The 27,292-nt window shown below is 49.0% G+C and overlaps 1 protein-coding gene and 1 non-coding gene across 2 annotated transcripts; one reads left to right on the top strand and one right to left on the bottom strand.

Annotated features, from left to right (window-relative positions):
- Positions 1-1,702: 1,702 nt before the first annotated feature.
- SNRPA1 (small nuclear ribonucleoprotein polypeptide A') lies at positions 1,703-24,302 on the top strand. Its single transcript, XM_066355430.1, has 9 exons — positions 1,703-1,859; positions 5,012-5,159; positions 6,003-6,081; positions 17,309-17,355; positions 18,450-18,552; positions 19,698-19,777; positions 20,182-20,257; positions 21,693-21,786; positions 23,698-24,302. Exons 1-9 carry the CDS (start codon positions 1,778-1,780, stop codon positions 23,754-23,756), a joined length of 768 nt encoding a protein of 255 aa, XP_066211527.1. The 5' UTR covers positions 1,703-1,777; the 3' UTR covers positions 23,757-24,302.
- Positions 3,186-3,289, bottom strand: LOC136385106 (U6 spliceosomal RNA). Its single transcript, XR_010747718.1, has one exon. It is a non-coding gene; the product is annotated as a U6 spliceosomal RNA (small nuclear RNA).
- Positions 24,303-27,292: the final 2,990 nt, after the last annotated feature.

Here is a 27,292-nt window from a genome sequence, read left to right as displayed (position 1 = left end):
GAGGTCGCGCTCCTACCCCCCCTCCCCCCCTGCGATGAGCGCGGAGAGTCTGAAGCTGCTCTCGCGAGAGTGCGCGCTGCGGCGGCTCCTGGTTGGGGACTGCAGTGTGTGTTTTCCAGACTTCCCCTGGGAAATCTAAAAGTGTCTTTGGAGGGTTAGACGTTTTTGTGTATCAGACTAATAATAAGCTCTGGGTAACGTTGGTTGATGGTTTAACTTCTGATATTTTGAGAGCAGCAGGTTGTCAATCAGTGGAAAAATTAGGGGATATTTCAGAATGAATATGAAGCGATAAAACACCCCCTAATTTTTGTGAGGTGTATACTTGCACCTGCCTTTTCAGGCACGGTTACATAGCAGTTGTCCATCCTTCTCCAAGCGTGTTTCTCCCTTCAGAGGAGATCTCTAGTGATCTCTCAGGGACTCCCTTGTCTATGCGCGCTCCTTGGCATGGTCCACATTAGGACAGATGCCCAGGAGCCAGAGAACTTTATTAGCCCGGCAGGCCAAAGGTGTCATCTTTATTCGTAATTAAAACTATACCTTTAAACTGGTTCTGTTGTATTGCTCATAACCATTTTGCAACCTATTACATAGATTTCTTTATTTTTTTTCTTTTAGGGATCTACTAGGTTTCCGTGTGATTTATTGCACTGCATTCCTGTAGTAATGTGTGTGACGAGAAAGAAATCCTGAGACGTTCTAAATTAAATGACAGAGTTGGATAGTGAAAGAGGAGGAATAATTGACCAGGTAATAATACCTGTAGGCCCGCTGACAAGACTGGTCACCTTCCTGAAAGTATGTTAGGGCTTTGAGTCAGCACCACTAGATGGGTCTCCGCATCCACATATGCATGAACTTACTCTTTAAATTTTTTTTATTGATTAATTGATTTTAGGGGGGTGGGGAGAGAGTCCTGGATATGCCCTGATCAGGATTCGAACTCGCAACCTTTGCATGTCGAAAGGACGCTCTAATCAATCGAGCTATCCAGCCAGGGCAAATGTGTCTTTTTAAAAAAGAAATTGTAAAGGAAATAAAACTATCATCCTCAGATCGGAGGCTTTCAGAATACTGTTCCTTTTCTGGACTCTGGCAGCAGCCAGCAGGTGACCTCACTCTGTGGTCATTCGTCACATTGCAAACTTCTGATTTGTGCACTTTTCTGTATATCCTACATCAATATAAATATTTAATTGTCTGAAGACCACAGGCCTAACCACAAACTCCACCGTGCCTGGTGTCGGGTTGGACCTGCCAGGCGGTAGAATGGTCCCAGCGTTCTGGCCCGTAGCGGGTGACCCATCCTCGGTTCTCACGCTGTAGTCCCAGGGGCAAAGCCTCAGTACCCGGACAGGAATCTGACGTCCTGAACCCACGGGTGGTCGCTCCTCCCGGGTGGAGTGAGGACTGTCACAGCTTTTCCTTCCCCTCCAGGTTCAGTGATACGTGAGAAAGTCCCACTCGGGTGCTTTACCATTTTGCTTAACTAGCAGATACAAACGTCTGAGATTCGGGATCCTGCAGACTCCAGACACGTCCCCCAGGAAAGCAACCAGAAGCAGCGCCGGGATCGCAAAGGGGGAATGAATGAGGTGGGGGGGGGGTTGGCCGCGGAGGCCTGACTGTTCGATTGCTTCTGCCTGGACGTCGAGCTGCGCGTGCCTGCGCCGGTGCGACTGGTGCTGCCTGGCGACGGGCGCGGGGCACGCCGGGAACGTCCGTCTGGCGGGAGGCAGCCGGCGCGCCGCGTGTGGGAGCAGGAGGCGGCAGGATGGTGAAGCTGACGGCGGAGCTGATCGAGCAGGCGGCGCAGTACACCAATGCCGTGCGGGACCGCGAGCTGGACCTGCGCGGTGAGGCCCGGGACGAGGGCGGGCCGTCCCCGGGGCCCCGCCGCGTGCGCCGAGGGCCGGAGGAGCGTGGCGCGCGGGCCTGCAGGACCAGGCCCCAAAGTGGGCGGCGGGCGGCGTCTGCACGGTCCCGGCCCGGGACTCGCCGGGGCTGCTGCGAGATAAACCTGCCCGGGGTGGGGGTGGGGTCGGGTGGGGGTGGGGGGACCGTCAGGCGGCCGACTGGCTTCAAAGGGGATTTGAAGCCTCAGAACCTGATCCACATCCGGGGCCTCCGTCCGAAGCGCGAGAGCCCGGGATGTGTCCCGTGGTTGTGACCCGTCAGTACGTCGAGGTGATGTCGTCAGAGGCTAGAGCGGATTTCTAGCTGGTGAAGAAGGAAAGGGAGGCGGCGATTCCTCCCGTATTTCCTTCTCACTACCCAAAAAGCGCAGAATAGAAAAAAAAAGAAACTAATGAAAGACAGGGACACTCGGTATTAAAAATCCGGGACGCACCGGAACGTCTTCCCAGGTACGTGGGAGAGGAGTCTGGGTGGCGCGTTTAGAGGTGACTTTCCCGTCGACCTCCCCCACCCCCACCCCGCAATGGAGCAGCGGGTCTCGGAGTCGAGAATTAGAAGTTTTAAAACCGAGTAAGCGGCTCCCCGATCAGTTAACGATTAAATAGGTTCACCTGCCACGGCCCGCCGCGCCTCCCCCTGCGAGCTGGATGTTTCTTCTGGGAGCCGCCCAGGAACCACGGGCCTCGTCGGGTCTTCCCTCGCCCTTGGTGGACCCCTTCGGGACCAAGGACAGGCCCTCTTCTCGTCGAGGGGGCCGGGTGTCTGGGGTCCCGTTCCGGAGAGCCCTGGCAGGACACGCTGGGCTCCCCCAGGAGGGGCATACGCCCTCTCCCGGCTGCTTCTGAGGTGGGCCGCCGGCCGGCGGTCCCTGAGCCGCACCTGCCGCCGTTAGGGCGGCTGCGGATAATTTGGCCTGTCTTGGCCAGATCTCTCTATTTTGGAAGACAGAGGAAGCCACATCCAATGCATTCATTCGGTGAGGTTTGGGAACCCCGTGCTAGCCTTTGGGGTTTCCTCCGAATCTAGGGGGCTTATTAAGTAACAAAATAGGTGGCTACCGCTCTTTCCCCTCCGGGTGTTGGTGTATCTGCGAGTGACCTCCCTGAGACGGGATTGGGATAGAGAGCGGTTCCTCTCGTCTGGGAGCTGGGTAACCGTTCTTACTATTCTATTGCCAAAAATTAGGGGATATTTTATAGCGTCGTATTCATTTTGAAATAGCCCCTAAATTTTGTGAGCAGTACTATATATATGTATTTTCCCTTAAAAATATGGAACGCTTCACGAATTGGCATGTCATCCTTACACAGGGGCCGTGCTAATCTCTGTATCGTTCCAATTTTAGTATATGTGCTGCCAGAGCGAGCACAGTACTATGTATTTTGTCATAATGAACAGCTGTGGTAGTGCTGCTGTTTCTCATGCCTTTTCCTAGAAGACACAAAATCATGTGGTCGCTGCGAGCTAGCCCCACCTGCCCCGGTTGATAAGACCAGTTATTGTCAGTCTAGGTCACTGCAGTCATTCCTACAGGGAGTTTGGTTGGCTGGGGTGAATGTGGGAAACATCCGCATATTTGGGGGCATTTCCTTGGGTTGGCAGCATCGTCCTTCCAGGCTAACTCATAGGTTTGGGTTATGGCTTGAAATTCCTCTATGAGTCTTGTAGGGTCCTTTGAGAATGTACCTAGCCACGCCTTGCAGTCCCTCAGGTCTGACGTGTGGGGCACAGGACCTCTGGTGATCCCCGCAGGCCTTCCTGCTACCACCTGCAGGGGGCAAAGGAAGTCCTGTTCTGGACACAGCAAATTCCGGGGATATTGGGGTTTCTGGGTTTGAGTTTGTGAATGCAGAGGTAATACTGCCCGTCGTTTTAGGGCAGAAAAACTTCCTTTCGTGTAAAGGAGGAGGTTGGTAGCTAAAGGGAGATATGGGCATCCCCCACCTTCCCTAGCCCGAGTCTCATGGTTATTGCCTAGGGCAGTGGGCGGCAAACTCATCAGTCAGCAGAGCCAAATATCAACAGTACAACGATTGAAATGTCTTTTGAGAGCCAAATTTTTTAAACTTAAACTGTATAGGTAGGTACATTCCTTATCGAGATAGTGTCCACACATGATATTTTGTGGAAGAGCCACACTCAAGGGGCCAAAGAGCCGCATGTGGCTCAAAAGCCACGGTTTGCCGACCAAGGGCCTAGGGGAAAACACCTTGAACCAAAAGCTGAATGAGGGAAGAGAGAGGGTAGAACAGATCTCTAACTCAACAGAGCGAAAAACTCTCAAATCTTAACACACAATCTCTGCTTCCTGGGTCCCATCTGGGTATTTAGAAAGCTGTTGCCTTTTGCAGTGTCAAGAAAGGCATTTCAAAGATGCACAGGTGGAGAAGTTTAAACATAGTGGTAAGATTTTATTAGGGGAAATTAATACACCCTCCAGGACAAAGAAACAGGCTCTAACAGCAACTGCCCCAAGATTCCATATACAGTAATTCTTCCTGGGCCTGAGTTGGATCCTTCCCTTAACCAAACCAGTCTCATTTCTGGACCTTCCAGGGTACCACACCCTCTGTCGAATCTGAATCATTTCCCAGGCTGGATTCCACCCCTTCCTGTCGTCTTTTTGGCTTTTACTGGACACGTCTCAAAGTAGAAGCTCCTTTCCTTGGCCATCTTCATTTCCATTGCACGTGCCGAAAAGTTCTGCAGTGTCACCCGGTTTGTCCTATGCAGACCACCAGTAGAAGAATTTCCCTTTGCTCCCCTCTACATTCTGGCTGCCAACAGTGCCTTAGGGAGACTTCCTAGCTGGCTGGGTCCTCAGGGCTGACTGCACAGTGGTCCCCTAGAATGTGCAAATAAGCGGGTGCATGCTGTCCTAGCGGGTCCTAGCAAATTAAGCTCGGTGGAATGCTGCCAGGACTTGAGCCTCTTGTTCCTCATTTATGCGCCAGTGTCTTGCGGTGTTAGGTAAACACTTTCTGAATGAATGACAGCGTTGAGTCAGATGACCAGGAAATACTGCTAATGTTGAATGTGCCTTTTAATTATATTAATACTTGCGTGCGTTTTTATTCTCCCCATTTCCCAGGATATAAGATTCCCGTCATTGAAAATCTGGGCGCGACCTTAGACCAGTTTGATGCTATTGATTTTTCTGACAATGAAATCAGGAAGCTAGATGGTTTTCCTTTGTTGAGAAGACTGAAAACATTATTGGTGAACAACAACAGAGTATGGTAAGTTCCCCGAAGAAGCTGGGGTCCCTGCTCCCGGCTACACCTACACGTTTCCCATTAAGAACAGGAAAGGGCTGCATTTTCTCCTGAGTACAAATCAGACCTAACTGGCCATTGGTCTGCTCCAGCGACTTTCAACCTTTTCCATCTCATGGCATATGTAAACTAATTATTGTAATTATGCAGTGCGCCAAAAAGAAAACATTTTTTGCCAGTCTAACCATAAAGAATTAGGTAAATTTTGACTCATTCACACCAGACAGCTATTGTGGTGGGAGCTAATTTCTACTTTTTATTTGCCAATACAAGGAAAAAGAGGTCAATGCCCTGACTAAATAGTCAGAAAACCGCTGGTCTAGATTTATTTGCATCCATTCAGGAATCTGGTGTACTATATTCCTGGTAAGCTCATTTTAATTAAAAACATGCAGCTTGTACATATTTGGGAAAAGGCATGTTTCGTGTGTGTTAACCATGCCCTTGCTGTGCAGCTGTGTGTCTTGTGCCTGAGCTGAGAATTTCTGTGCCGCCTGTGCAGAGGCCATGAAGCAAGATGGCAGTTCTGCCCGGAGTTTTTCCCGTTCTCAAGTTTCAGGAGATAGCGTGGTGACGGGAAGAGCCCCAGACAGCTTTCAGGAGGCATGGCTTCTGACATCACGCCACTTGTGTCACCCTGTGACCTCAGACAAGGTTTCCTCTTTTTGCCTCTGTCACACAGGGTGTTGGAAGGAATATCTCTAGAGGTCTTTCCACTTTGAAGTTCGAAATCCTCTGAGTGAGGACTTAGACAAAATTGTCAGCTTACTAGTCACTTCTACTACTAAGAGTCTGTTTTGATTGTAGCCGTATAGGAGAGGGCCTTGACCAGGCGCTGCCGTGTCTAACGGAACTCATTCTCACCAACAACAGTCTTGTGGAACTGGTAAGTCAAACGGGGAGAGGTATTTAACGGGAGGAGTTAAAGGTACTACATTGGTTTTTTAGAGAGAGGGACAAATAGGGACTGATAGACAGGAAGGGAGAGAGATGAGAAACATCAATTCTTCATGTGGCACCTTAGTTCATTGCTTTTTCTTTTTTTTTTTTTTTCTTCATTTTTTTTTTGTTTGTTTTTTGTTTTGTTTTGTTTTTTTGTGTTTTTTACAGAGAGAGGAATAGATAACAGACAGACAGGAACGAAGAGAGATCAGAAGCATCAATCATTAGTTTTTCATTGTGCGTTGCAACACCTTAGTTGTTCATTGATTGCTTTTTCATGTGCCTTGACCGTGGGCCCTCAGTAGACCGAGTAACCCCTTGCTCGAGCCAGTGACCTTGGGTCCAAGCTGGTGAGCTTTGCTCAAACCAGATGAGTCCACACTCAAGCTGGGGACCTCGAGGTCTCAAACCTGGGTCCTCCGCATCCTAGTCCGATGCTCTATCCACTACGCCACCTCCTGGTCAGGCTCTTTTTTTTTTTTTTTTTTTTTTTTTTTCCTGTAGTTTTCTGAAGTTGGAAATGGAGGCAGTCAGACCCCTGCATGCGCCCGACCGGGATCCACCCGGCATGCCCACCAGGGGGCGATGCTCTGCCCATCTGGGGCGTCGCTCTGCTGCAACCAGAGCCACTCTAGCACCTGAGGCAGAGGCCATGGAGCCATCCTCAGTGCCCGGGCCAACTTTGCTCCAATGGAGCCTTGGCTGCGGGAGGGGAAGAGAGAGGAAGGAGAGGGGGAGGGGTGGAGAAGCAGATGGGCGTTTCTCCTGTGTGCCCTGGCCGGGAATCAAACCTAGGACTCCTGCACGCTAGGCCAATGCTGTACCACTGAGCCAACTGGCCAGGGCCCATTGCTTTTTCATAGGTGCCTTGACAGGTGGAGGGGGACTACAGCAGACTGAGTGACCCCTTCATCAAGCCAGCATGACATCAGGGTTTCAAGCCTGGGTCTTCTGCATCCCAGTCCGACATTCTATCCACTGTGCCACAACCTGGGCAGGCAAAGATACTGCATTCTTACAGAAATTTTGTTAAATCCGGAAAATTAGCTCATCCTTATTTTTCTTTGTCTTTTTATGAATTCTAAGGCCTGGGCCTGTTTCAGTTGCAAATATCTTTTTTCCACTCTGTAGGTTGCCTTCTGACATTCTTAGGGTGTCTGGACAGGTAACTTTCTCACTTTACTGTAATCCAATTTGTTGGTCTTTGTTTTTATTGTTTCTAGTGCTTTTTTTTTTTTTTTTCTTTTAATATTAGAGTGAGTCAGAGAGAGGGATAGACAGGGACAGACAGACAGGAACGGAGAGAGATGAGAAGCATCAATCATTAGTTTTTCATTGCGCGTTGCAACACCTTAGTTGTTCATTGATTGCTTTCTCATATGTACCTTGACCGTGGGCCTTCAGCAGACCAAGTAACCCCTTGCTGGAGCCAGCGACCTTGGGTCCAAGCTGGTGAGCTTTGCTCAAACCAGATGACTCTGCACTCAAGCTGGCGACCTCGGGGTCTCGAACCTGGGTCCTTCCGCATCCCAGTCCGACGCTCTATCCACTGCGCCACCTCCTGGTCAGGCTGTTTCTAGTGCTTTTGATCTGTTAAGCTTACCCTGCACCAGAGTTGTAAAGAAACTCACCTATGAAAAAAATAAATAAATAAATAAAATTAAATTAAAAAAAAAAAGAAACTCACCTGTGATGTCTTCTGAAACTGCAGAGTCCCGTATGGTGCTGCTCCCTCCAGGTCCTGAGTTGAGGTAGACCAGAATAGTGAGACATACACCCGTGTTAAAAGTCTTACTACAGAAAAGGAAAAGGGGTGTGAGCTATCAGTGATTTTGTTAAATTGATGTTGAAATGATAATATTTTGGATAATACATTAAATAACATTAAAATGAGTTTTACCTGTTTATTTTTTAATGTAGTTACTAGGAAACGTTCAATGACATACGTGACATGCATTCAATTTTGTCAACGTCTTATTTATTTATTTATTTATTTATTTGAGAGTGTGAGACACAAGAAAGGTGATGAGAATGATCAACTCGTAGTTGCATCACTTCATTTGTTCATTGATTGCTTCTCATACGTGCCTTGACTGGGGGGCTCCAGTTGAGCCAGTGACCCCATTCTTTTTTTTTTTTTTTTTTTTTTCCTGAAGCTGGAAACAGGGAGAGACAGTCAGACAGACTCCCGCATGCGCCCGACCGGGATCCACCCGGCACGCCCACCAGGGGCGACGCTCTGCCCACCAGAGGGCAATGCTCTGCCCCTCCGGGGCGTCACTCTGCCGCTACCAGAGCCACTCTAGCGCCTGGGGCAGAGGCCAAGGAGCCATCCCCAGCGCCCGGGCCATCTTTGTTCCAATGGAGCCTTGGCTGCGGGAGGGGAAGAGAGAGACAGAGAGGAAGGGGGGGGGTGGAGAAGCAAATGGGCGCTTCTCCTATGCCCTGGCTGGGAATTGAACCCGGGTCCCCCGCATGCCAGGCCGATGCTCTACTGCTGAGCCAACCGGCCAGGGCTTTTTTTTTTTTGTTAATTTTATTTATTCATTTTAGAGAGGAGAGATAGAGGGAGAGAGAGAGACAGAGAGAGGAGCTGGAAGTATCAACTCCCATATGTGCCTTGACCAGGCAAGCCCAGGGTTTTGAACCGGTGACCTCAGCATTTCCAGGTCGACGCTTTATCCACTGCGCCACCTCAGGTCAGGCGTGACCCCATTCTTAAGCTGGCAACCCCCACACTCAAGCCAGATGAGCCCACACTCAAGCCAGTGACCTTGGGGTTTTGAACCTGGGTCCTCAGCATCCCAAGTCAGCACTCTTCACTGTGCCACGACTAGTCAGGTAGCAAGTTGTTTCCAGAAACTTACCGTTTTACTCTTGTCTTTTGTTACCTTTCTTATCTTGAAATCTTTATTGTCAGATATAAGTATGGCTACACCTACAATATTTAAATTTTTTTGAATGTTTTTTGCTTGGATAATCATTTTTCATCCTTTTCACTTTGAGTCTAACTTTGTCTTTGCAACTTAGCGGAGTAAGTATCTCCTGAAGGTAACATGTTTGGGTTTTGTTTTTTTGGTCCAGTCTGCTACTCTGTTCCTCTTTATTGATAAATTCAGTCCATTTACATTTCAGGTAATTATTGATGCATGAGGATTTCCTGTGGCCATTTTACCTTCTATGTTCTGGTAGCTCTGCCTCCATTGGTTCTTTTCCTATGTGTTTTTGTTTTCCAATTTTTTTTTTATTTATTGTATATTTCTGAAGTGAGAAGTGAGGAGACAGAGAGACAGACTCCTGCATGTGCCTGACCGGGATCCACCCGGGATGCCCACCAGGGGGCGATGCTCTGCCCATCTGGAGCGTTGCTCCATTGTGGCCAGAGCCATTCTAGCGCCTGAGGCAGAGGCCACAGAGCCATCCTTAGTACCCGGGCCAACTTTGCTCCAATGGAGCCTTGTCTGTGGGAGGGGAAGAGAGAGACAGAGAGGAAGGAGAGGGGGAGGGGTGGAGAAGCAGATGGGCGCTTCTCCTGTGTGCCCTGGCCGGGAATCGAACTGCAGACCTTCACACATGGGGCCGATGCTCTACCACTGAGCCTACCAACCAAGGCCTGTTTTTCAAATTTTCTGATTGAGTGATTGATTGTAGAGATAGGAAGGAAGGGGGGAGAGAGAGAGCAAAACATCACTTCGTTGTTCCACTTATTTATGCACCCACTGGTTGATTCTTGTGCGTGTCCTGACCAGGGATTGAACTTGCAACCTTGGTGTGCTGCGATGATGCTCTAACCAACTGTGCTACCTGGCCAGACACCTTTGTGTTTCTGTTTGCCTGACGGTATCCCTTCTTTCTACTGTTTTCCTCTTTTGTTTTTTCAGCTATGTGTCTCAGTTTTTGTTTGTTTGTTTATTTTAGGGAGAGAGAAAAACATTAACTTGTTTCACATACTTGTATGCATTGATTGGTTGATTTTTGTATGTGCCTGACCAGGGATCAAACCCCCAACCTTGGAGTATTGGATTGACACTCTAACCTACTGATAGCTACCTGGCCAGGTCTCAGGTTGTTTGTCTTTTTGGGTTCTTTTGTTTGTTTTTTTGCAGTTGGTTATCATTAGGCTATTGAAAAAGAAAATTCCCTATGCGCAGTACAGCTAGTGCTCGACTTACGACCACAATTGGTTCCAACAGACTGGTCATAACACGATTTGGTCGTAAGTTGAATAGGCTCTATGTACAGTACTGTGAAATGATGTTATAAAATCTTGAAGTCGCCTGACTGTGGTGGCGCAGTGGATAAAGCGTCAACCTGGAAATGCTGAGGTCGCCGGTTCGAAACCCTCGGCTTGCCTGGTCAAGGCACATATGGGAGTTGATGCTTCCTGCTCCTCCCCCCTTTCTCTCTCTCTGTCTCTCCCTCTCCTCTCTAAAATGAATAAATAAAAAGGTTAAAAAAAATCTTTAAGCCTGACCAGGCGGTGGCGCAGTGGATAGAGCATCAGACTGGGATGTCAGGTTCAAGACCCCCGAGGTCGCTAGCTTGAGCGTGGGCTCATCTGGTTTGAGAAAGAAAAAAAAAGCCAACCAGCTTGAACCCAAGGTCCCTGACTCCAGCAAGGGGTTACTTGGTCTGCTGAAGGCCCGCGGTCAAGGCACATATGAGAAAACAATCAATGAACAACTAAGGTGTTGCAATGCGCAATGAAAAAAAAACAACTAATGATTGATGCTTCTCATCTCTCTCCATTCCTGTCTGTCTGTCCCTGTCTATCCCTATCTCTGACTCACTCTCTATCTCTGTTAAAAAAAAAAATCTTTAAGTCATATTTTATCATTTTCTTTCATTATTGTTATATAGCATAATCTTCTTTGTTCATTTTATGCCATTTGTATCATCTCTACACCATTTTGTTTCTTATTTTTACGTTCATCAGGTTTAAGTAAAACACTGCATTACCAGTCCAACTGGTTTAATATCTGCAAAGACAATTTCCTCTTGGTAGACGTCTTGGGAGGGGTTTGATAAAAACTATCCAAGACACAAAACACAAATTGCTGTACTGAGTCTGGGATAACAGTTGAAATGGTGCACGCGGAGATGGTAGTGCTGCCAGAAGCTGGTCTGCACTGTCGTACGCCCAGCTGGGCAACGCTTGCGCTGCCAGATGCAGGGCAGTCGTGGCTAGCGATTGTGGTCATAAAGTCGAATGGTCGTAAGTTGCATAGGTTGTAAGCTGATCAATATTTGTAGTTCTTTGTCTTAGGAATGCACCCACCCATCATCCTTTTCTGCTAATTCAGACCTTTGCCTCCCCCCCTTTTATGTTTTTGCTGTCACAAAGTATCCCTGTTAGTTCTATAAGTTTGTTGGTGATCTTATCTGTAACTTTGTGACATTTTGTTCTGTTTCAGGTAGAATAATTGCCTTGAGTATTTCCTGAAATGGGGGTTTTCTGGTAATAAATTCCCTTGGCTTCTGTCTGAAAACGTCTTAACTTCTCCTTCATAGTTAAAGGATAACTGGTGGACACGTTATTCTCGGCTGGTAATTCCTCTCTTTCAGTTATTTGAATACTAGGTTCCACTCTTCTGGCTTGTAGAGGTTCTGCTGAGAGGTCCCATGATAACCGGATGGGCCTTCCTTTATATGCTACTTTTGTTGCCTTGGCTGCCTTGGGAGTTCTTTGTCTTTCATTTTTGACAGTTTTAATAAATGCACCTTGGAGAAGGCCGCTTTGGGTTGAGGATCTAGCTCTCTCCATGGGTTTGGGAAGCTCTCACCAATTATTTGTTTGAACAGGCTCTCCTCCGTTCCCTCTCCCTCTCCTGGTATGACTGTTGTATTGCTCTTTCTGAAGGCATCTCTCTTCTCTCTGTTACTTCTAGATTTCTACCTTCTGTGTCAGTAATTTATTCCTCCTTGGGCATCTCTATGTCCTTTGCTCCCTCATCACTCTTTGCTCTCATTTGTTGAGTTCTTCCTCTCCAGTATTTTTGTTTGATTCTTTTTTAAAATTTCAGTCTCTTTGGTAATGTACTTGGTTGTTCAATTTTTTTTCTTGAGTGCATTAAATTGCCTGCCTGTGTTTTCCCACAGATCACTAAGTACTTTTAGAACTTCAGTCTTGATTCTGTCATTTATATCCCAGTTTTCATGGGCTTAATTTTAATTTCTGGAGAGTCTTCATGTTCCTTCCGAACTGTGTCTCTTGCTCATTCAGGGCATTAGTGTGAGGGGCTCCTCTTTTAGATCACTTCCTAGAGTTGTTTCTGTTATTTCCCAGTAGGTGGCGCTGAGTCACAAGTGTTAGCATTGTGTGAAATCCCGCAGGGACCCTCACCGCTTGCCGGCCGTCCTCAGTGTACCTGCGATGCCGGGGTGGGGTGGGGTGGGGTGGGGTGGGGGCTGTCTTTGTTTTCCCCCTGCTAGTGGTGACTTCAGGCCTCCGTGTAGCCTCCCCTGTGCCCCGACTGGGGACCAGACAGTGCCAGGGCCAGTTCTCGGGCGTACCCCTGATGCACTGTGCCCCGACGCCCAGTGCCAAGGGAGGCGCGTTCCGGGAGCTGCGGGCTTTGCGTCTTTGTCTCTCTGCCTTGAGTGTGGACCGCGAGCCTATCACAGGCCATGGTACAACCAGCGGTGTGCCAGACCTGCTTGTTCTCCCCTCCCCACCCCCGCCCGGGACCCTGCACCCAGCACCGCCCCAGGGGTTCACCGGTGCCCCCCGGCAGCGGCAGCGAGGTCCTCTCCCTCTCCCTCTCCTCTCCGGGCGGGGGAGGGGGGTGCAAGGGGCAGGGCTGGAGCACGGAGGGGCAGCGGCAGGCAGTGAGGTCCTCTCCCTCTCCCTCTCCTCTCCGGGCGGGGGAGGGGGGTGCAAGGGGCAGGGCTGTGCACCAGCACCCTTCTGGTTTCTTGCCTCTCCCTGGAGTTTTCAGTTTTCGTTTTATATGTTTTCAGGTTATCGCATTTGATGCATACCAATTGTAAGTTGTTAATTCCTTCCTAGTGAGCTGAACCCTTTTATCATGATGTGGTAATCCTCCTTATAGCTTATATTTTAATTTGTTAGGATGGCATGGGTTCACAAAAGCATACGGGTTTCAAGTGTACACCTCAACATAACACCCTCTGCACATGGCATCATGTGCCCTCTGCTCAGAGTCAAGTCTCTTTCTGTCCCCATGTCCTCCTTTACCACCTCCACACCCCCCAGCCCTCCTTTCTGTGTCTGTTATGTACGGGGTCCTCGGGTGACGACACAGTTCCGTTCCTATGACAGTGATGTGACCTGAATTTGGGTGGAAGTTGAAACACACCCTAGCCTATGTCACCTATCTTAACACAGTTGTAACATCATCTAGAGCAGCGGTTCTCAACCTGTGAGTCGCGACCCCAGCGGGGTCACCTAAAGCCATCGGAAAAGACATAATGCATATCAGGTATTTACATTTCGAATCATAACTGTAGCAAAATTACAGTTATGAAGTAGCCACCAAAATTATTTTTTGGTTTGGGGTCAGCGCAACATGAGGAACTGTATTGTGAAGTCACGACATTAGAAAGGTTGAGAACCACTGATCTAGATCATAAAAACAACTAAGCCACTGAAAAAGGAAAAGGACATAAATATGTGTACTGTACATTGTACTGGTAGTAACAGAAAAAAATGAGTGTAAAAAACACTTCTTACCTTCATTCCTGAGGTTGGCTTGCACCCCGGAAGGGGCATTTAAGGTGGGAGAGAGGGACCCATTGGGCAGGAGGAAGCTGGAGAGGCAGGAGAACCTGCAGCAGGTGCTGGAGACACGGGGTCAGGTGACTCGGGATTGCCTGAGGACCAGTCAGGAGATGCTGGAGATGATTCTACCTGGACGACAGGTGTTTCCTCTCGAGAAGCAGCTGATGTGGAGGGGACGGGATCTGCTGCAGGCCTCCCTACCTGCTTACAGAGTTGTTCTGGGCTAGTCTGGAACTAGTTTGCCCACGTAGTTCGTAAGTGCAACGCTAATGGTGTAAGCTGAAACACTCACGTCTCAATTTTTTAGCCTTTGTGGGAGTGAGCATCGTAAACTTGAAACGTCGCATGTCGAGACTGTCACAACCCAAGGACCCCTGTGTCCTGTGTATGTTTTTCACTTAATCCCTCCACCTGCTGTGATCCAGTTTCCTGCCCCCTCCCCTCTGACAGCTGTCAGTGTGTTCCTGTGTTCATGCCTCTGTTTCTGTTTTATTCATCAGTTTATTTTATACATTCGATTTCATGTATAATATAAGGTCATATGGTATTTGTCTTTCTCTGCCTGGCTTATTTCACTTAGCATAATAATTTCCAGGTTCATCCATGCTATCTCAAAAGGCAAGGTTTCCTTGTTTTTTATAGTTGTGTGGAATTCCGTTACGGAAATACACCACTGCTTTTTTATCCACTCATCCACTGGTTGTTTCCAGATACTGGCTATTGTGACTAAGGCTGCAATGAAGAGGGAGTGTATACATTGTTTCAAATTAGTGTTTAGGCATTCTTAGGATATAGTCTCAAGGATATAGTCCCAATAAAGTGGAATTGCTGGGTCATAGGCAATTCCAGTTTTAGTACTTTGAGGTTGCTCCATACTGCTTTCCACAGAGGCTGCAGCAGTCTGCATTCCCACTAACAGTGCAGGAGGGTTCCCTTTTCTCCACACCCTTGCTCACACTTGTTTGTGGATTTATTGATGAGAGCCATTCTGGCAGGTATGAGGTGATACTTCACTGGTTTTAATTTGCATTTCTCTGATGCTAAAGTGACATTGAGTGTTGTTCCGTGTTCTGTTGCTCTTTGAGGTAGGCCTGAAACGCTGTCATCTTCCCTCCCAGGACTGCTGTCACTGTCCTGTCATCTCCCTCCCAGGACGGCTGTCACTGTCCTGTCATCTCCCTCCCAGGACGGCTGTCACTGTCCTGTCATCTCCCTCCCAGGACTGCTGTCACTGTCCTGGAGGTGGTTTTGGTTGTTGCATGTTCATTTCCATTTGTTTCCAGGTAATTTTTTTTTCTTCCTTGATCTCACTGTTAACCTATTGATTGTTTAGTAACATGCTATTTAGCCTCCATATGTTTGAATGTTTTTTTCTTATTTTTTTTATTGTAGATTTCTAGTTTCGCACCGTTGTGGTCAGACAAGATGCTTGATATGATTTTAGTCTTCTTTTTTTTTTTCTTTTTTTCTTTTTTTGTATTTTTTTGTATTTTTCTGAAGCTGGAAACGGGGAGAGACAGACAGACTCCCACATGTGCCCGACCGGGATCCACCCGGCACGCCCACCAGGGGCGATGCTCTGCCCACCAGGGGGCGATGCTCTGCCCCTCTGGGGCGTCGTTCTGCCGCGACCAGAGCCACTCTAGTGCCTGGGGCAGAGGCCAAGGAGCCATCCCCAGCGCCCGGGCCATCTTTTGCTCCAATGGAGCCTCGGCTGCGGGAGGAGAAGAGAGAGACAGAGAGGAAGGAGGGGGGGTGGAGAAGCAAATGGGCGCTTCTCCTATGTGCCCTGGCCGGGAATCGAACCCGGGTCCCCTGCACGCCAGGCCAACGCTCTACCGCTGAGCCAACCAGCCAGGGCCATGATTTTAGTCTTCTTAAATGTACTGAGACTTGTTTTGTGTCCTAACGTGGTCTACTCTAGAAAATGTGCCATGAGCACTTGAATAGAATGTGTATTCTGCCTGACCAGGCGGTGGCGCAGTGGATAGAGTGTCGAACTGGGATGCCAAGGACCCAGGTTCGAGACCCCGAGGTCGCCAGTTTGAGCACGGGCTCATCTGCTTTGAGCAAAAGCTCACCAGCTTGGACCCAAGGTCGCTGACTCGAGCAAAGGGTTCCTCGGTCTGCTGAAGGCCCGCGGTCAAGGCACATATGAGAAAGCAACCAATGAACAACTAAGGTGTCGCAACGAAAAACTAATGATTGATGCTTCTCATCTCTCCGTTCCTGTCTGTCTGTCCCTGTCTATCCCTCTCTCTGACTCTCTGTCTCTGTAAAAAAAAAAATAAAAAAAAATAATAATTTTTAAAAAGAAGAATGTATATTCTGCTGCTTTGGGGTGAAATGCTTTGAAGATGTCGATTAAATCCAGTTGATCTAGTGTGTCATGTAAGACCAAGCTTTTCTTGTTGATTTTCTTTCTGGAAGATCTATCTATTGATGTCAGTGGGGTATTAAAATTCCCTGCTATGGGCCTGACTTGTGGGTGGCACAGTGGATAAAGCGTCGACCTGGAAATGCTGAGGTCGCCGGTTCAAAACCCTGGGCTTGCCTGGTCAAGGTACATATGAGAGTTGATGCTTCCAGCTCCTCCCCCCCTTCTCTCTCTCTGTCTCTCCTTTCTGTCTCTCCCTCTCCTCTCTAAAATGAATAAATTTTAAAAAAAATTCCCTGCTGTGACTGTATTGCTGTTCTTCTCTCCCTTTATGTCCATGAAAATCAACTTTATATATTTAGGTGCTCCTATATTGGGTGCATAAATACTTGCAAGGGTATATCCTGTGGTTGAATTGCTCCCTTTATCATTATATAGTGAATTTCTTTGTCCCTTACTGTAGTCTTTGTTGTTTTTTGTTCTGTTTTTTATGTAAGGGAGAGGAGGGAGATACTCCTGCATACACCCCAGCTGGGATCCAGCTGACAGCCCCTGTCTGGGGCCAATGCTCTGCCCATCTGGGGCCCTGCTTAGCAGCCAAGCTGCTTTTGGCACCTGAGGCAGAGGCTTCACGGAGCCATCCTCAGTGCCTGGGGCCAGTGCGCTCAAATCAAGCCATGGCTACGGGAGGGGCAGAGGCAGGGCCAGGAGTGGAAAAGCAGATGGTTGATTCTCCTGTGTGCCCTGACCAGGAATTGAACCAGGGACTTCCACACACCCGGCTGATGCTCTACCACTGAGCCAACTGGCCAGGGCTATAGCCCTTGTTTAAAGTCTATTTTGTTAGGTATAAGGATTGCTGCCCCAGCGTTTTTCCCCCACAAGATTTAAGTTTAAGGAACTCATTTATTCCCCAGTGTGTTCAGTAGAAATGTATCAGGTGCTGGGAAGTAGGAAAACAAGAGACCAGATGAGTTCTTGCTTCAGCGGCACCATTAGGAGTATCAGAGCAGGGAGTTGTGTCTGTCCTCACCTATGGCTGCTGTTTTACAGGGCGACCTGGACCCTCTGGCATCTCTCAAGTCTCTGACTTACTTAAGGTATGGAAATCACTTGTGGTGACAGTGAAGTCCTTTAAAATGACACCCTGACCAGCTTTGACCATATAACAGCCAGTCAGGAAGGAGGGCCTTCTTGCTGCACATCTGTACCTGAAACAGAGTGTTGCTGAATGTAAATCTTAAATGAAAAATGTTTTATACACTTAAAAAAGTTATTTTAAAATTCATAAGTCTGACATTGAAGTTAAATGTAAATAGTAGTGGACTTATCGTTTTTTAAAATTATTATTTTTTAAAGAAGCTGACTTTTTTTTTTTTTGTATTTTTCTGAAGCTGGAAACGGGGAGAGACAGACAGACAGACTCCCGCATGCACCCGACCGGGATCACGCCCACCAGGGGGGCGATGCTCTGCCCCTCCGGGGCGTCGCTATGTTGTGACCAGAGCCACTCCAGCGCCTGAGGCAGAGGCCACAGAGCCATCCCCAGCGCCTGGGCCATCTTTGCTCCAGTGGAGCCTTAGCTGCGGGAGGGGAAGAGAGAGACAGAGAGGAAGGAGAGGGGGAGGGGTGGACAAGCAGATGGGCGCTTCCCCTGTGTGCCCTGGCCGGGAATCGAACCCGGGATCTCTGCACGCCAGGCCAACGCTCTACCACTAAGCCAACCGGCCAGGGCTTTTTTTTTTTTTTTTTTTTTTTTTTTTAAGATTTTACTCATTTTAGAGAGAGGGACGGGGGCGGGGGGGGGGGGAGAAGTGGGGGGGGGGGCAGGAAGCATCAACTCCCATATGTGCCTTGACCAGGTAAGTCCAGGGCTTCGAACCAGCAACCTCAGTGTTCCAGGTTGACACTTTATCTACTGTGCCACCACAGGTCAGGCGTGGACTTATCCTTAACTTAAGGACTCATTTTTTTTTTCCTTGATTTGAGAGAGAGAGAGATATCAATTCGTTCAGATTGGCTGTACATTCATTAGTTGGATCTTGTACATGCCCTGACCAGAGATTTTTGGTGTGGATAATGCTATAATCTGCTGAGCTACCCAGCCAGGGCTGTACTCGTTAGATTTTATTAGGATGAACCTGGTGACATGGGTGTGTGGACAGTATTGGCCTGAGTGCTCCTTCCCTTGCAGCATTCTGAGGAACCCTGTAACAAACAAGAAGCACTACAGGCTGTACGTAATCTACAAAGTCCCACAAGTGCGAGTGCTGGATTTCCAGAAGGTCAGGCTGAAGGTGAGCCTTCTTCTGTTGACCAAATCGTCATCAGTTTGTGTTTTTGGTATTTGATATTTATTGCCGATTTTTTTGATTGCCTAATGCATTTTATTGGCTTGTAATAAAAATATGGGAAAGATAATGTTACATAAGATTGTTTTTCTTAGTGGAGTGGAAGCTGTCTGGTGTGGAGGGGATGGGCCCAGAGGTGGACGGCCTCAGCCACACCGAGCCCTGTCCGCAGTAGGCTGCTCCAGGGGGGGACATCGTGTTAGCCACTTCTCAGCAACTCTCACAATTAGAATGGTTCCCTTTATTGGGAGCTTAGCTTTTTTTAAAACCTTTTTAGTTCTTTTTAAATTTTAATTACCTGATTTTAGAGAGAGAGAAAGGGGGAAAGAGAGATAGGAACATCAGTCTGTTTCTGTATGTGCCCTGACCAGGGGGAATCGAATCCGTAACTTCTGCTCTTCGGGACGAAGCTCTAACCATGAGCTATCTGGCCAGGTTAGCTCATGGTTAAAGCTTAGTTTTTTGTTTTGTTTTGTTTTGTTTTGGGCTTTTTGTATTTTTCTGAAGCTGGAAACGGGGAGGCAGTCAGACAGACTCCCGCATGTGCCTTACCGGGATCCACCCAGCACGCCCACCAGGGGGCGACACTCTGCCCCTCTGGGACGTCACTCTGTTGCGACCAGAGCCATTCTAGCGCCTGAGGCAGAGGCCACAGAGCCATCCTCAGCGCCCGGGCCAACTTTGCTCCAATGGAGCCCTGGCTGTGGGAGGGGAAGAGAGAGACGGAGAGGAAGGAGAGGGGGAGGGGTGGAGAAGCAGATGGGCGCTTCTCCTGTGTGCCCTGGCCGGGAATCAAACCCGGGACTCCTGCACACCAGGCTGATGCTCTACCACTGAGCCAACCGGCCAGGGCCTCAACCTCCTTAGTTCTTGAGGAGCCTCTCCTTGAAACGGGGAGAGTGATCTTCCTTCAGGGAGCGTCACCAGAGAAGGCAAGACCACAGTGTCTCCTTTTACCTTGAAATTGGCTTTTTGGTATTTTCACCAGCCCAGAATATTGCAGAAGAGTTTTCTTCCTGTGTTCTGAGGAATGCATCTAAATGCACGTGGTACTCCTATTTCCATTAACTCTGTGTGTGGTGTCGCTGTAGGAGCGTCAGGAAGCAGAGAAAATGTTCAAGGGCAAACGGGGTGCACAGCTTGCAAAGGATATTGCCAGGAGAAGCAAAACGTAAGATACGGATATCAACTTCACTCTCTTCCCCTTCAGAAACACTCTCTGTCCAGCAGCGTGCCTCCTACAAAAGTAAACGGAGCGCCTGGGACTGTGCCCGTGGGAGATTGGCCTGATGCTAGTCGGTGACCATCAGCGGTCCGTGTGTCCCCTGAGATCCCGGCTAGCTTAGCAGAGCAAACATTTCGCTATTTGGTCCTCATGTGCTGCCATACATGTCCTGCTTTCTCTGGGAAGATGCTCTAGAGTGGTGTTTCTGAAGGAGACAGTTTCTTGTATCAGTTTGTTAACAAAGATAAGATACTACACTGGTTGAATTACTTTCAAAAGCTTTTGAAAGTAAGAGAAGCAATGTGCATGGGTCCGGATTTGACAGCTGTGCTCTTCCCTCCCCTCCCCAGTTTCAATCCAGGTGCTGGTCTGCCTGGTGACAAGAAGAAAGGGGGCCCGTCCCCAGGGGACGTGGAGGCAATCAAGGTAATATGTTAGAGCTCGGGCTGCAGGGAGCTGTGTGGCTCAGGACACCAGCTTATGTGAGCCAAGTTGGAACATGACGGACTTCTCCCCACAGATTTTGGAATCCAGCTATATTTTTGTGTAACAGAAAACTAGCTTGAAGTTATTATCTGACCTGATTTTGTCCTGAGTTAATTAAATGATACAGTCGAGCCTGACCAGGTGGTAGCGCAGTGGATAGGGCATCGGACTGGGATGCAGAGGACCCAGGTTCAAGACCCCAAGGTCGCCAGCTTAAGCACGGGCTTATCTGGTTTGAGCAAAGCTCACCAGCTTGGACCCAAGGTCGCTGGCTTAAGCAAGGGGTTACTCGGTCTGCTGTAGCCCCCTGGTTAAGGCACATATGAAAAAGCAATCAATGAACAACTAAGGTGTCGCAACGAATAACTGATGATTGATGCTCCTCATCTCTCTCCATTCTTGTAAAAAATAAAAATAAAAAAATAAATGAGGCAGTTGAGGTAGTTTTTTTCTGAGTAGCTCAGGAAAAAAAGTTTTTTCCATTGATTTCAGAGGAAGGGGGTGGGGACAGAGAAGCATCAACTTATTGTTCCACTTAGTTCCATTTAGTTGTGCACTCTTTGCCGTGACCAAGGGGCGGGGTCGAACCTGTGACCTTGGCGCACCAGGACATTGCTTTATCCACTGAGCCACTGGCCTGGGTTGCCTTAGTTTTACTTTCAAAAATTTACTGGTTTTTTTTTTTTCTGAAGTTAGAGGAGGGGAGGCAGAGAAAGACTCCGGCATGCTCCCAACCGGGATCCACCCGGCACACCCACCAGGGGGTGATGCTCTGCCCATCTGAGGTGTTGCTCCACTGCAACTGGAGCCACTCGAGCACCTGAGGCAGAGGCCATGGAGCCATCTTCAGTGCCCTGGCCATCTTTGCTCCAATGGAGTCTTGGCTACAGGAGGGGAAGAGAGAGACAGAGAGAAAGGAGAGGGAGAGGTGTGGAAAAGCAGATGGCACTTCTCCTGTGTGCCCTGGCCAGGAATTGAACCCGGGACTTCTACACACCAAGCTGACTCTACTGCTGAGCCAACCGGCCAGGGCAAAGATTTACTATCTCAAAGATCCTGCTTGATGACCAGTGAAGAATGCTAATTTTATAATATTGCCTCCTGAATTACCCAGTAACACAATTCCAGTAATTCAATTTGCAAACATTTTAGGACATGTGCAATGATTTTTTTCTCTTCTATAAGGGGGCTTACATTTTTTACCAACTGTGGACATTTATGATTTGGTTTTTGGGTAAATTTTAACACGCCAATAAAATTCCTCCCCCACACAGAACTCTAATATTCTCACTCAGAAAGTTGCTGTGAATGCCTGAGGTGTTTGGTGACTGATGTCCTCAGGTGACACTGACTGTCTGCACTGTGTCCTCTGCAGAATGCCATCGCCAACGCGTCCACTCTGGCAGAGGTGGAGCGGCTGAAGGGCCTGCTGCAGTCGGGGCAGATCCCGGGCCGGGAACGCCGCACAGGTCAGGAACGCCATCTTCATCCTTCTAAGTCCCTGCTGCCGCCCCAGGGGTCCCATACCGCTCAGCTGCCCTGACTATGGCGCCTCAGTGCCATCCGAGTCCCTGTCACCCAGGGGTCCCACACCACTCAGCTGCCATGACCACGGTGCCTCAGTGCCATCCGAGTCCCTGCCACCCCAGGGGATCCCACAGCACTCAGCTGCCCTGACCACGGCTCCTCAGTGCCATCCGAGTCCCTGCCACCCCGGGGGGTCCCACACCACTCAGCTGCCCTGACCACGGCGCCTCAGTGCCATCCGAGTCCCTGCCACCCCGGGGGGTCCCACACCACTCAGCTGCCCTGACCACGGCTCCTCAGTGCCATCCGAGTCCCTGCCACCCCGGGGGGTCCCACAGCACTCAGCTGCCCTGACCACGGCGCCTCAGTGCCATCCGAGTCCCAGCCACCCAGGGGTCCCACACCGCTTAGCTGCCATGACCACGGCTGTGAGCACGGTGTCCACTCTGATGGTCATGGAAGCCATTTAAAAGCTCCTTTTTAAGATAAATGATTTTATATAATGGTATAAAATTGAAAGTCTGGACTTTATACCATTTGGAGGATCTAGATATTGACTAGCATTTTCGTTTTTTGGGGGTTTTTTGTTTTTTGTATTTTTCTGAAGCTGGAAACGGGGAGAGATAGTCAGACAGACTCCCGCATGTGCCCGACCGGGATCCACCCGGCACGCCCACCAGGGGGCGATGCTCTGCCCCTCCGGGGCGTCGCTCTGCCGCGACCAGAGCCACTCCAGCGCCTGGGGCAGAGGCCAAGGAGCCATCCCCAGCGCCCGGGCCATCTTTGCTCCAATGGAGCCTCAGCTGCGGGAGGGGAAGAGAGAGACAGAGAGGAAGGAGAGGGGGAGGGGTGGAGAAGCAGGTGGGCGCTTCTCCTGTGTGCCCTGGCCGGGAATCGAACCCGGGACCCCTTGCACACCAGGCCGACGCTCTACCACTGAGCCAACCTGCCAGGGCCACTGGTAAGATTTCAAGGCTCCACACTGGCAGCTGACCTTGACAAAAACTACCAGTTTTGTCAAGTTTTGACATGGTATCAGAAAAGAATATTCATAACTAAACAGGCTAGTAAGCTGCTCCTCTCTTCCCTGACGGATGACACAGCTGACACACCATGCGGCCACCATCAGGACATTCTGTATCAGGCAGTGGGCAAGAGCTGGACAGCTTGGGTGACAGCCGCTCGTCCTTGTCACAGAGACAGACACAAATACAAAAGAATGCCAGGTTCCTCACAGAATGTTTTTTTGGAAAATATTGTTAATTTTATAAAAGTACAAACATTAACATGTAGTGGGTTTATTGTTTTAACTAAGTTCTGATTGGGATCTGCATTCATGGAAGACCTGTGGTCCTAGATCACATTTGAGAACCGCTGAGCTAGGTGAAGGCAGAGGGCATCCCAGGGGAGGGAATGGCACAGACAGCACGTGTGGTGGGAGGGAGCCTGGCCTGGCTGAACGTGCGCACGGAGCTCTGGGCACCGGGAAAACGTGGCAGTGAGGATGCACGTGTGCGTGCCAGGCTGCAGGCACTGCGGGGCATGGGATGGCGTAGGGACTGAGAATGGTGGCAGTAAGCTGGACTTGCATACAGCACCTTTGCGATCTTTTCCCTAAGGAGCTGACTGTCCCTTCAGTACCTCCCAGGAACAGACCGTCTACACTGAGTGCCGTGAGGGCAGAGGCTCCTGTGGGTCCTGCCCTGCCCTGGCCTGCCCAGGACCTGGCCCCAGGGCTCCTGTGGGTCCTGCCCTGCCCTGCCCCACCCCGGCCCAGGAGCCGCGCAGAGGAGGCACTCACACCGACTGAGCACGCTCTGACACGCTGTGACTCTGGCTGTGTTTTCTTCCAGGCCCCACTGATGATGGTGAAGAGGAGATGGAAGAAGACACAGTCACAAACGGGTCCTGAGCAGCGTGGCCAGGGGCCCACAGGACGTCTAGCATGTCCACTTGGCCTCGTCTTGCCTTCTGAACCTGGAACGACAGCTTTGCATGTGTCAGCAAAGTTCGTGAGCATTGGGGAAATGTTTCAGAATGCTGCTGCTCCTTTTGTAATAGAAATTTTGAAATCTAAATGCTTGTTTTTTCTACACATAAAAATAAAGGACAGTCACTGTGCTGCCAGGTGGCGTGTCAGCGGGCTCTGTGCGCCGTGCGGTGTGGACACTGAGCTGGAGATGCAGGCGGGAGTTGTTTCTGACGCCTGCCGGTCCTCTAGAACAGGGATTTTCAACCTTTTTTGAGCCGCGGCACATTTTTTACATTTACAAAATTCTGGGGCACACCACCTACCGAAATGACACTCTGTTAGAATTTATTTAAAGTTTAAATAAATTACATTTATTAAAAAAGAAGTTAAATAAAAAAGGATAACCCCCTCATATATACAGTCCCGTGTAACATCCCCTTATAAATACAGTCCCATGTAACATCCCTCATATATACAGTCCCACGTATCCCCTCATATATAGTCCTGCTAATAGATACTGGAGCTTTCATTAAGGTGGTGGGTTCAAATCAATTTGGCAAATACTCTCCCTATATAGAGACTAGACAAAATCAATTTTAGAAAATGTTGGGTATTTGTGTAACATCATAAGTCCTCAGAGCATCTCGCCTGTCACATTGAGAAGTTTGCTTTCTAGGTAAGGATTCTGATAAATACTAGAGCTCTCCCTGAGGTTATGGGTTCAAATCCCATGGTCAGCTGGGTGCAGGGGCCTTGGTTCTGTCTGTTTTGATGGTGTATATAGAGATTTGAGCTCTTTAAGAAGATGATCCTTCAGGAGGCCATATATAATATAGATAACATTGTGATGCATTGTATATCACCCTCTGCGGGGGCCTCTTTTAAAAAGAAAAAGGTCAAATATATCTATATACACCATCAAGATAGACATAACCAGCTGAGGCTGAGGCTTCATCTAGTGGTGGCAACATTTACCTCCAGTCCTGACCAGGATTAGAAATCGGGACCATGGGGAGGAGTAGCAGCTTCAACTACTCACCGTGGTCACACAATGACAAGTCCGCGGCAGCCCGAGCGGGTACCTTCCTGGGTGTGGATGAGAGGCAGCCTACTATTGGTTCATTGCTAGTGGTCGGGGTGAATCCTAGAAGGTGATTGGTCAGTGAGCGTTCCCTGTGCCTCCACTCTTCCTGTCGCTGATACCTGGAGGGATTGTGAGGGGAATGTCTTGGTTGGGGTGAATCCTAGAAGGTGATTGGTCAGTGAGCGTTCCCTGTGCCTCCACTCTTCCTGTCGCTGATACCTGGAGGGATTGTGAGGGGAATGTCTATGTTCAGGTGGAGGCGGCTAGCAGCGGGCCGTAGTTTGGGGACCCATGTTTAATTTCCCCACGGCACACTGGTTGAAAATCACTGCTCTAGAAAACACTGAGGTGTTGACATCTGTAACGCTCAGGCTGCTCGGGTGCTGCCAGAGATCGTCAGTGAGACCCGCCCTGCGCGTGTTTGTTAATCTGTGTGCAGGCTGACTAACGGGCCTCACTACGGGCCTCACTGCGGGCCGCCAGGCTTCCACACACCGCAGGAATCCGCAGCCTGGGAAGTTTTTATTTAATAGTGAGTCTCTGGTTTGAAGAGTCGGAGGGGAATGCAGACGATGGCCTTGGCCCCAAGTGGCATGTTTCAGTGTTCAGGGCCATCATGGGGGGGAGGGGGTTGCAGCTGCCTCTGGGGAGTGGGCTGGCCAGGGCACGGTTTCTCACAGCTGGACGCTGCTTGCATCTTCACCTTCTGTGGTTGAGCTAGGCTAGTCTGAAATGCCAGGTGGTGGGGGTGAGGGCCTCACAACCACCCCCAAAGCAGCCACTGTCCATGCTCCCGCTGGCCCCGCACATCCCAGTGGCTCTGGCTCAGCTAGGGGCTCGGTTTCACCTATTCCCTTCTCCTTGGACAGCTTGGCCAACCCGGCAAAGGCACAGGAAAGAAACACTAGAGGCTTCACAGGCCTGTACTTCCTGGCCTTTAACCAAAGCCCCTGGCCGGCCACATCCAAAGTCAAGGCCTGGGAAATAGACTCCTCTCACTTTCAGGCTATGGTCAGAAACTGACTTAATTGGGGCCAACCACTTATTCTACTTTGGTCAGTGATGGAATTTTGAGTCCTACCTCTGTCCTCTTAGCAAACAACACCTGAGCAAGTGTATTGAGTAATTGCTTGCTGAAATAACTGGTTCTAGGCAAGCCAGGTGAAGTGACACACCCTGATGAAGGGACAAAGGTCACATTCTGGCTACAAAGAATGGGACCATGAGAACAGCAGTATAATAGGAACAGAATCCAGGGACCCTCACCAAGCCATTCTAATAACAAAACCTATTAAATTTCCATTAAATGAGCCATCTGTCATTCTGTGTGTACATATACATACACACAAATGCACTCCACAATACAGTATACAAAGTTACTTTATTATCGAATACATTTAAAATGTGAGTTGATGAGTTGTGTCGTTTCTATTTTAAATCCCAAAGTCCCTGAGTAACAGGAAGTGCTCCCTATTAAAGTGATAGAAGCTAAATCTTACCATTTATTCCATCTTCATGATTCTAGACATTACAGGGCAGGGTCAGTAAGGCAGGCAAATGTGAGAATAGCTCCTATTTATTTCAGCATTTAATATTAGAGGTGTTTACCTGTTAGACTAGCTGTTATCAACAAGACAGGTAGTAAGTGTTGGAGAGGCTGTGGAGAAAAAGGAACCCTCATCCACTGTTGGTGGGAATGTAAAGTAGTACAACCATTATGGAAGAAAATATAGTGGTACCTCAAAAAATTAAAAATAGAGGCCCTGGCCGGTTGGCTCAGTGGTAGAGCATCAGCCTGGCATGCAGGAGTCCCGGGTTCGATTCCTGGCCAGGGCACATAGGAGAGGCATCCATCTGCTTCTCCGCCCCTCCCCCTCTCCTTCCTCTCTCTCTCCCCCTCCCGCAGCTGAGGCTCCATTGGAGCAAAGTTGGCCTGGGCACTGAGGATGGCTCAGTGGCCTCTGCCTCAGGCGCTAGAATGGCTCTGGCTGCAACAGAGCAACGCCCCATATGGGCAGAGCATTGCCCCCTGGTGGGCATGCCGGGTGAATTTCGGTCGGGCGCATGCGGGAGTCTATCTGACTGCCTCCCTATTTCCAACCTCAGAAAAATACAAAAAAATAAATAAAAATTAAAAAAATTAAAAATAGAACTACCATATGACCCAGCAATCCCTTTACTGGATATATACCCCTAAAACTCAAAAACATTGGTACATAAAGACACATGCAACCCCATGTTCATTGCAGCATTGTTCACAGTGGCCAAGACATGGAAACAACCAAAAAGCCCTTCAATAGATGACTGGATAAATAAGTTGTGGTACATATATACTATGGAATACTACTCAGCCATAAGAAATGATGACACCAGCCTGACTTGGCGGTGGCTC

The sequence above is a fragment of the Saccopteryx leptura genome, chromosome 13 (assembly GCF_036850995.1).
Source record: "Saccopteryx leptura isolate mSacLep1 chromosome 13, mSacLep1_pri_phased_curated, whole genome shotgun sequence".
Classification (NCBI taxonomy): Eukaryota; Metazoa; Chordata; class Mammalia; order Chiroptera; family Emballonuridae; genus Saccopteryx; species Saccopteryx leptura.
This window is presented reverse-complemented; position numbering and strand designations above follow the sequence as displayed.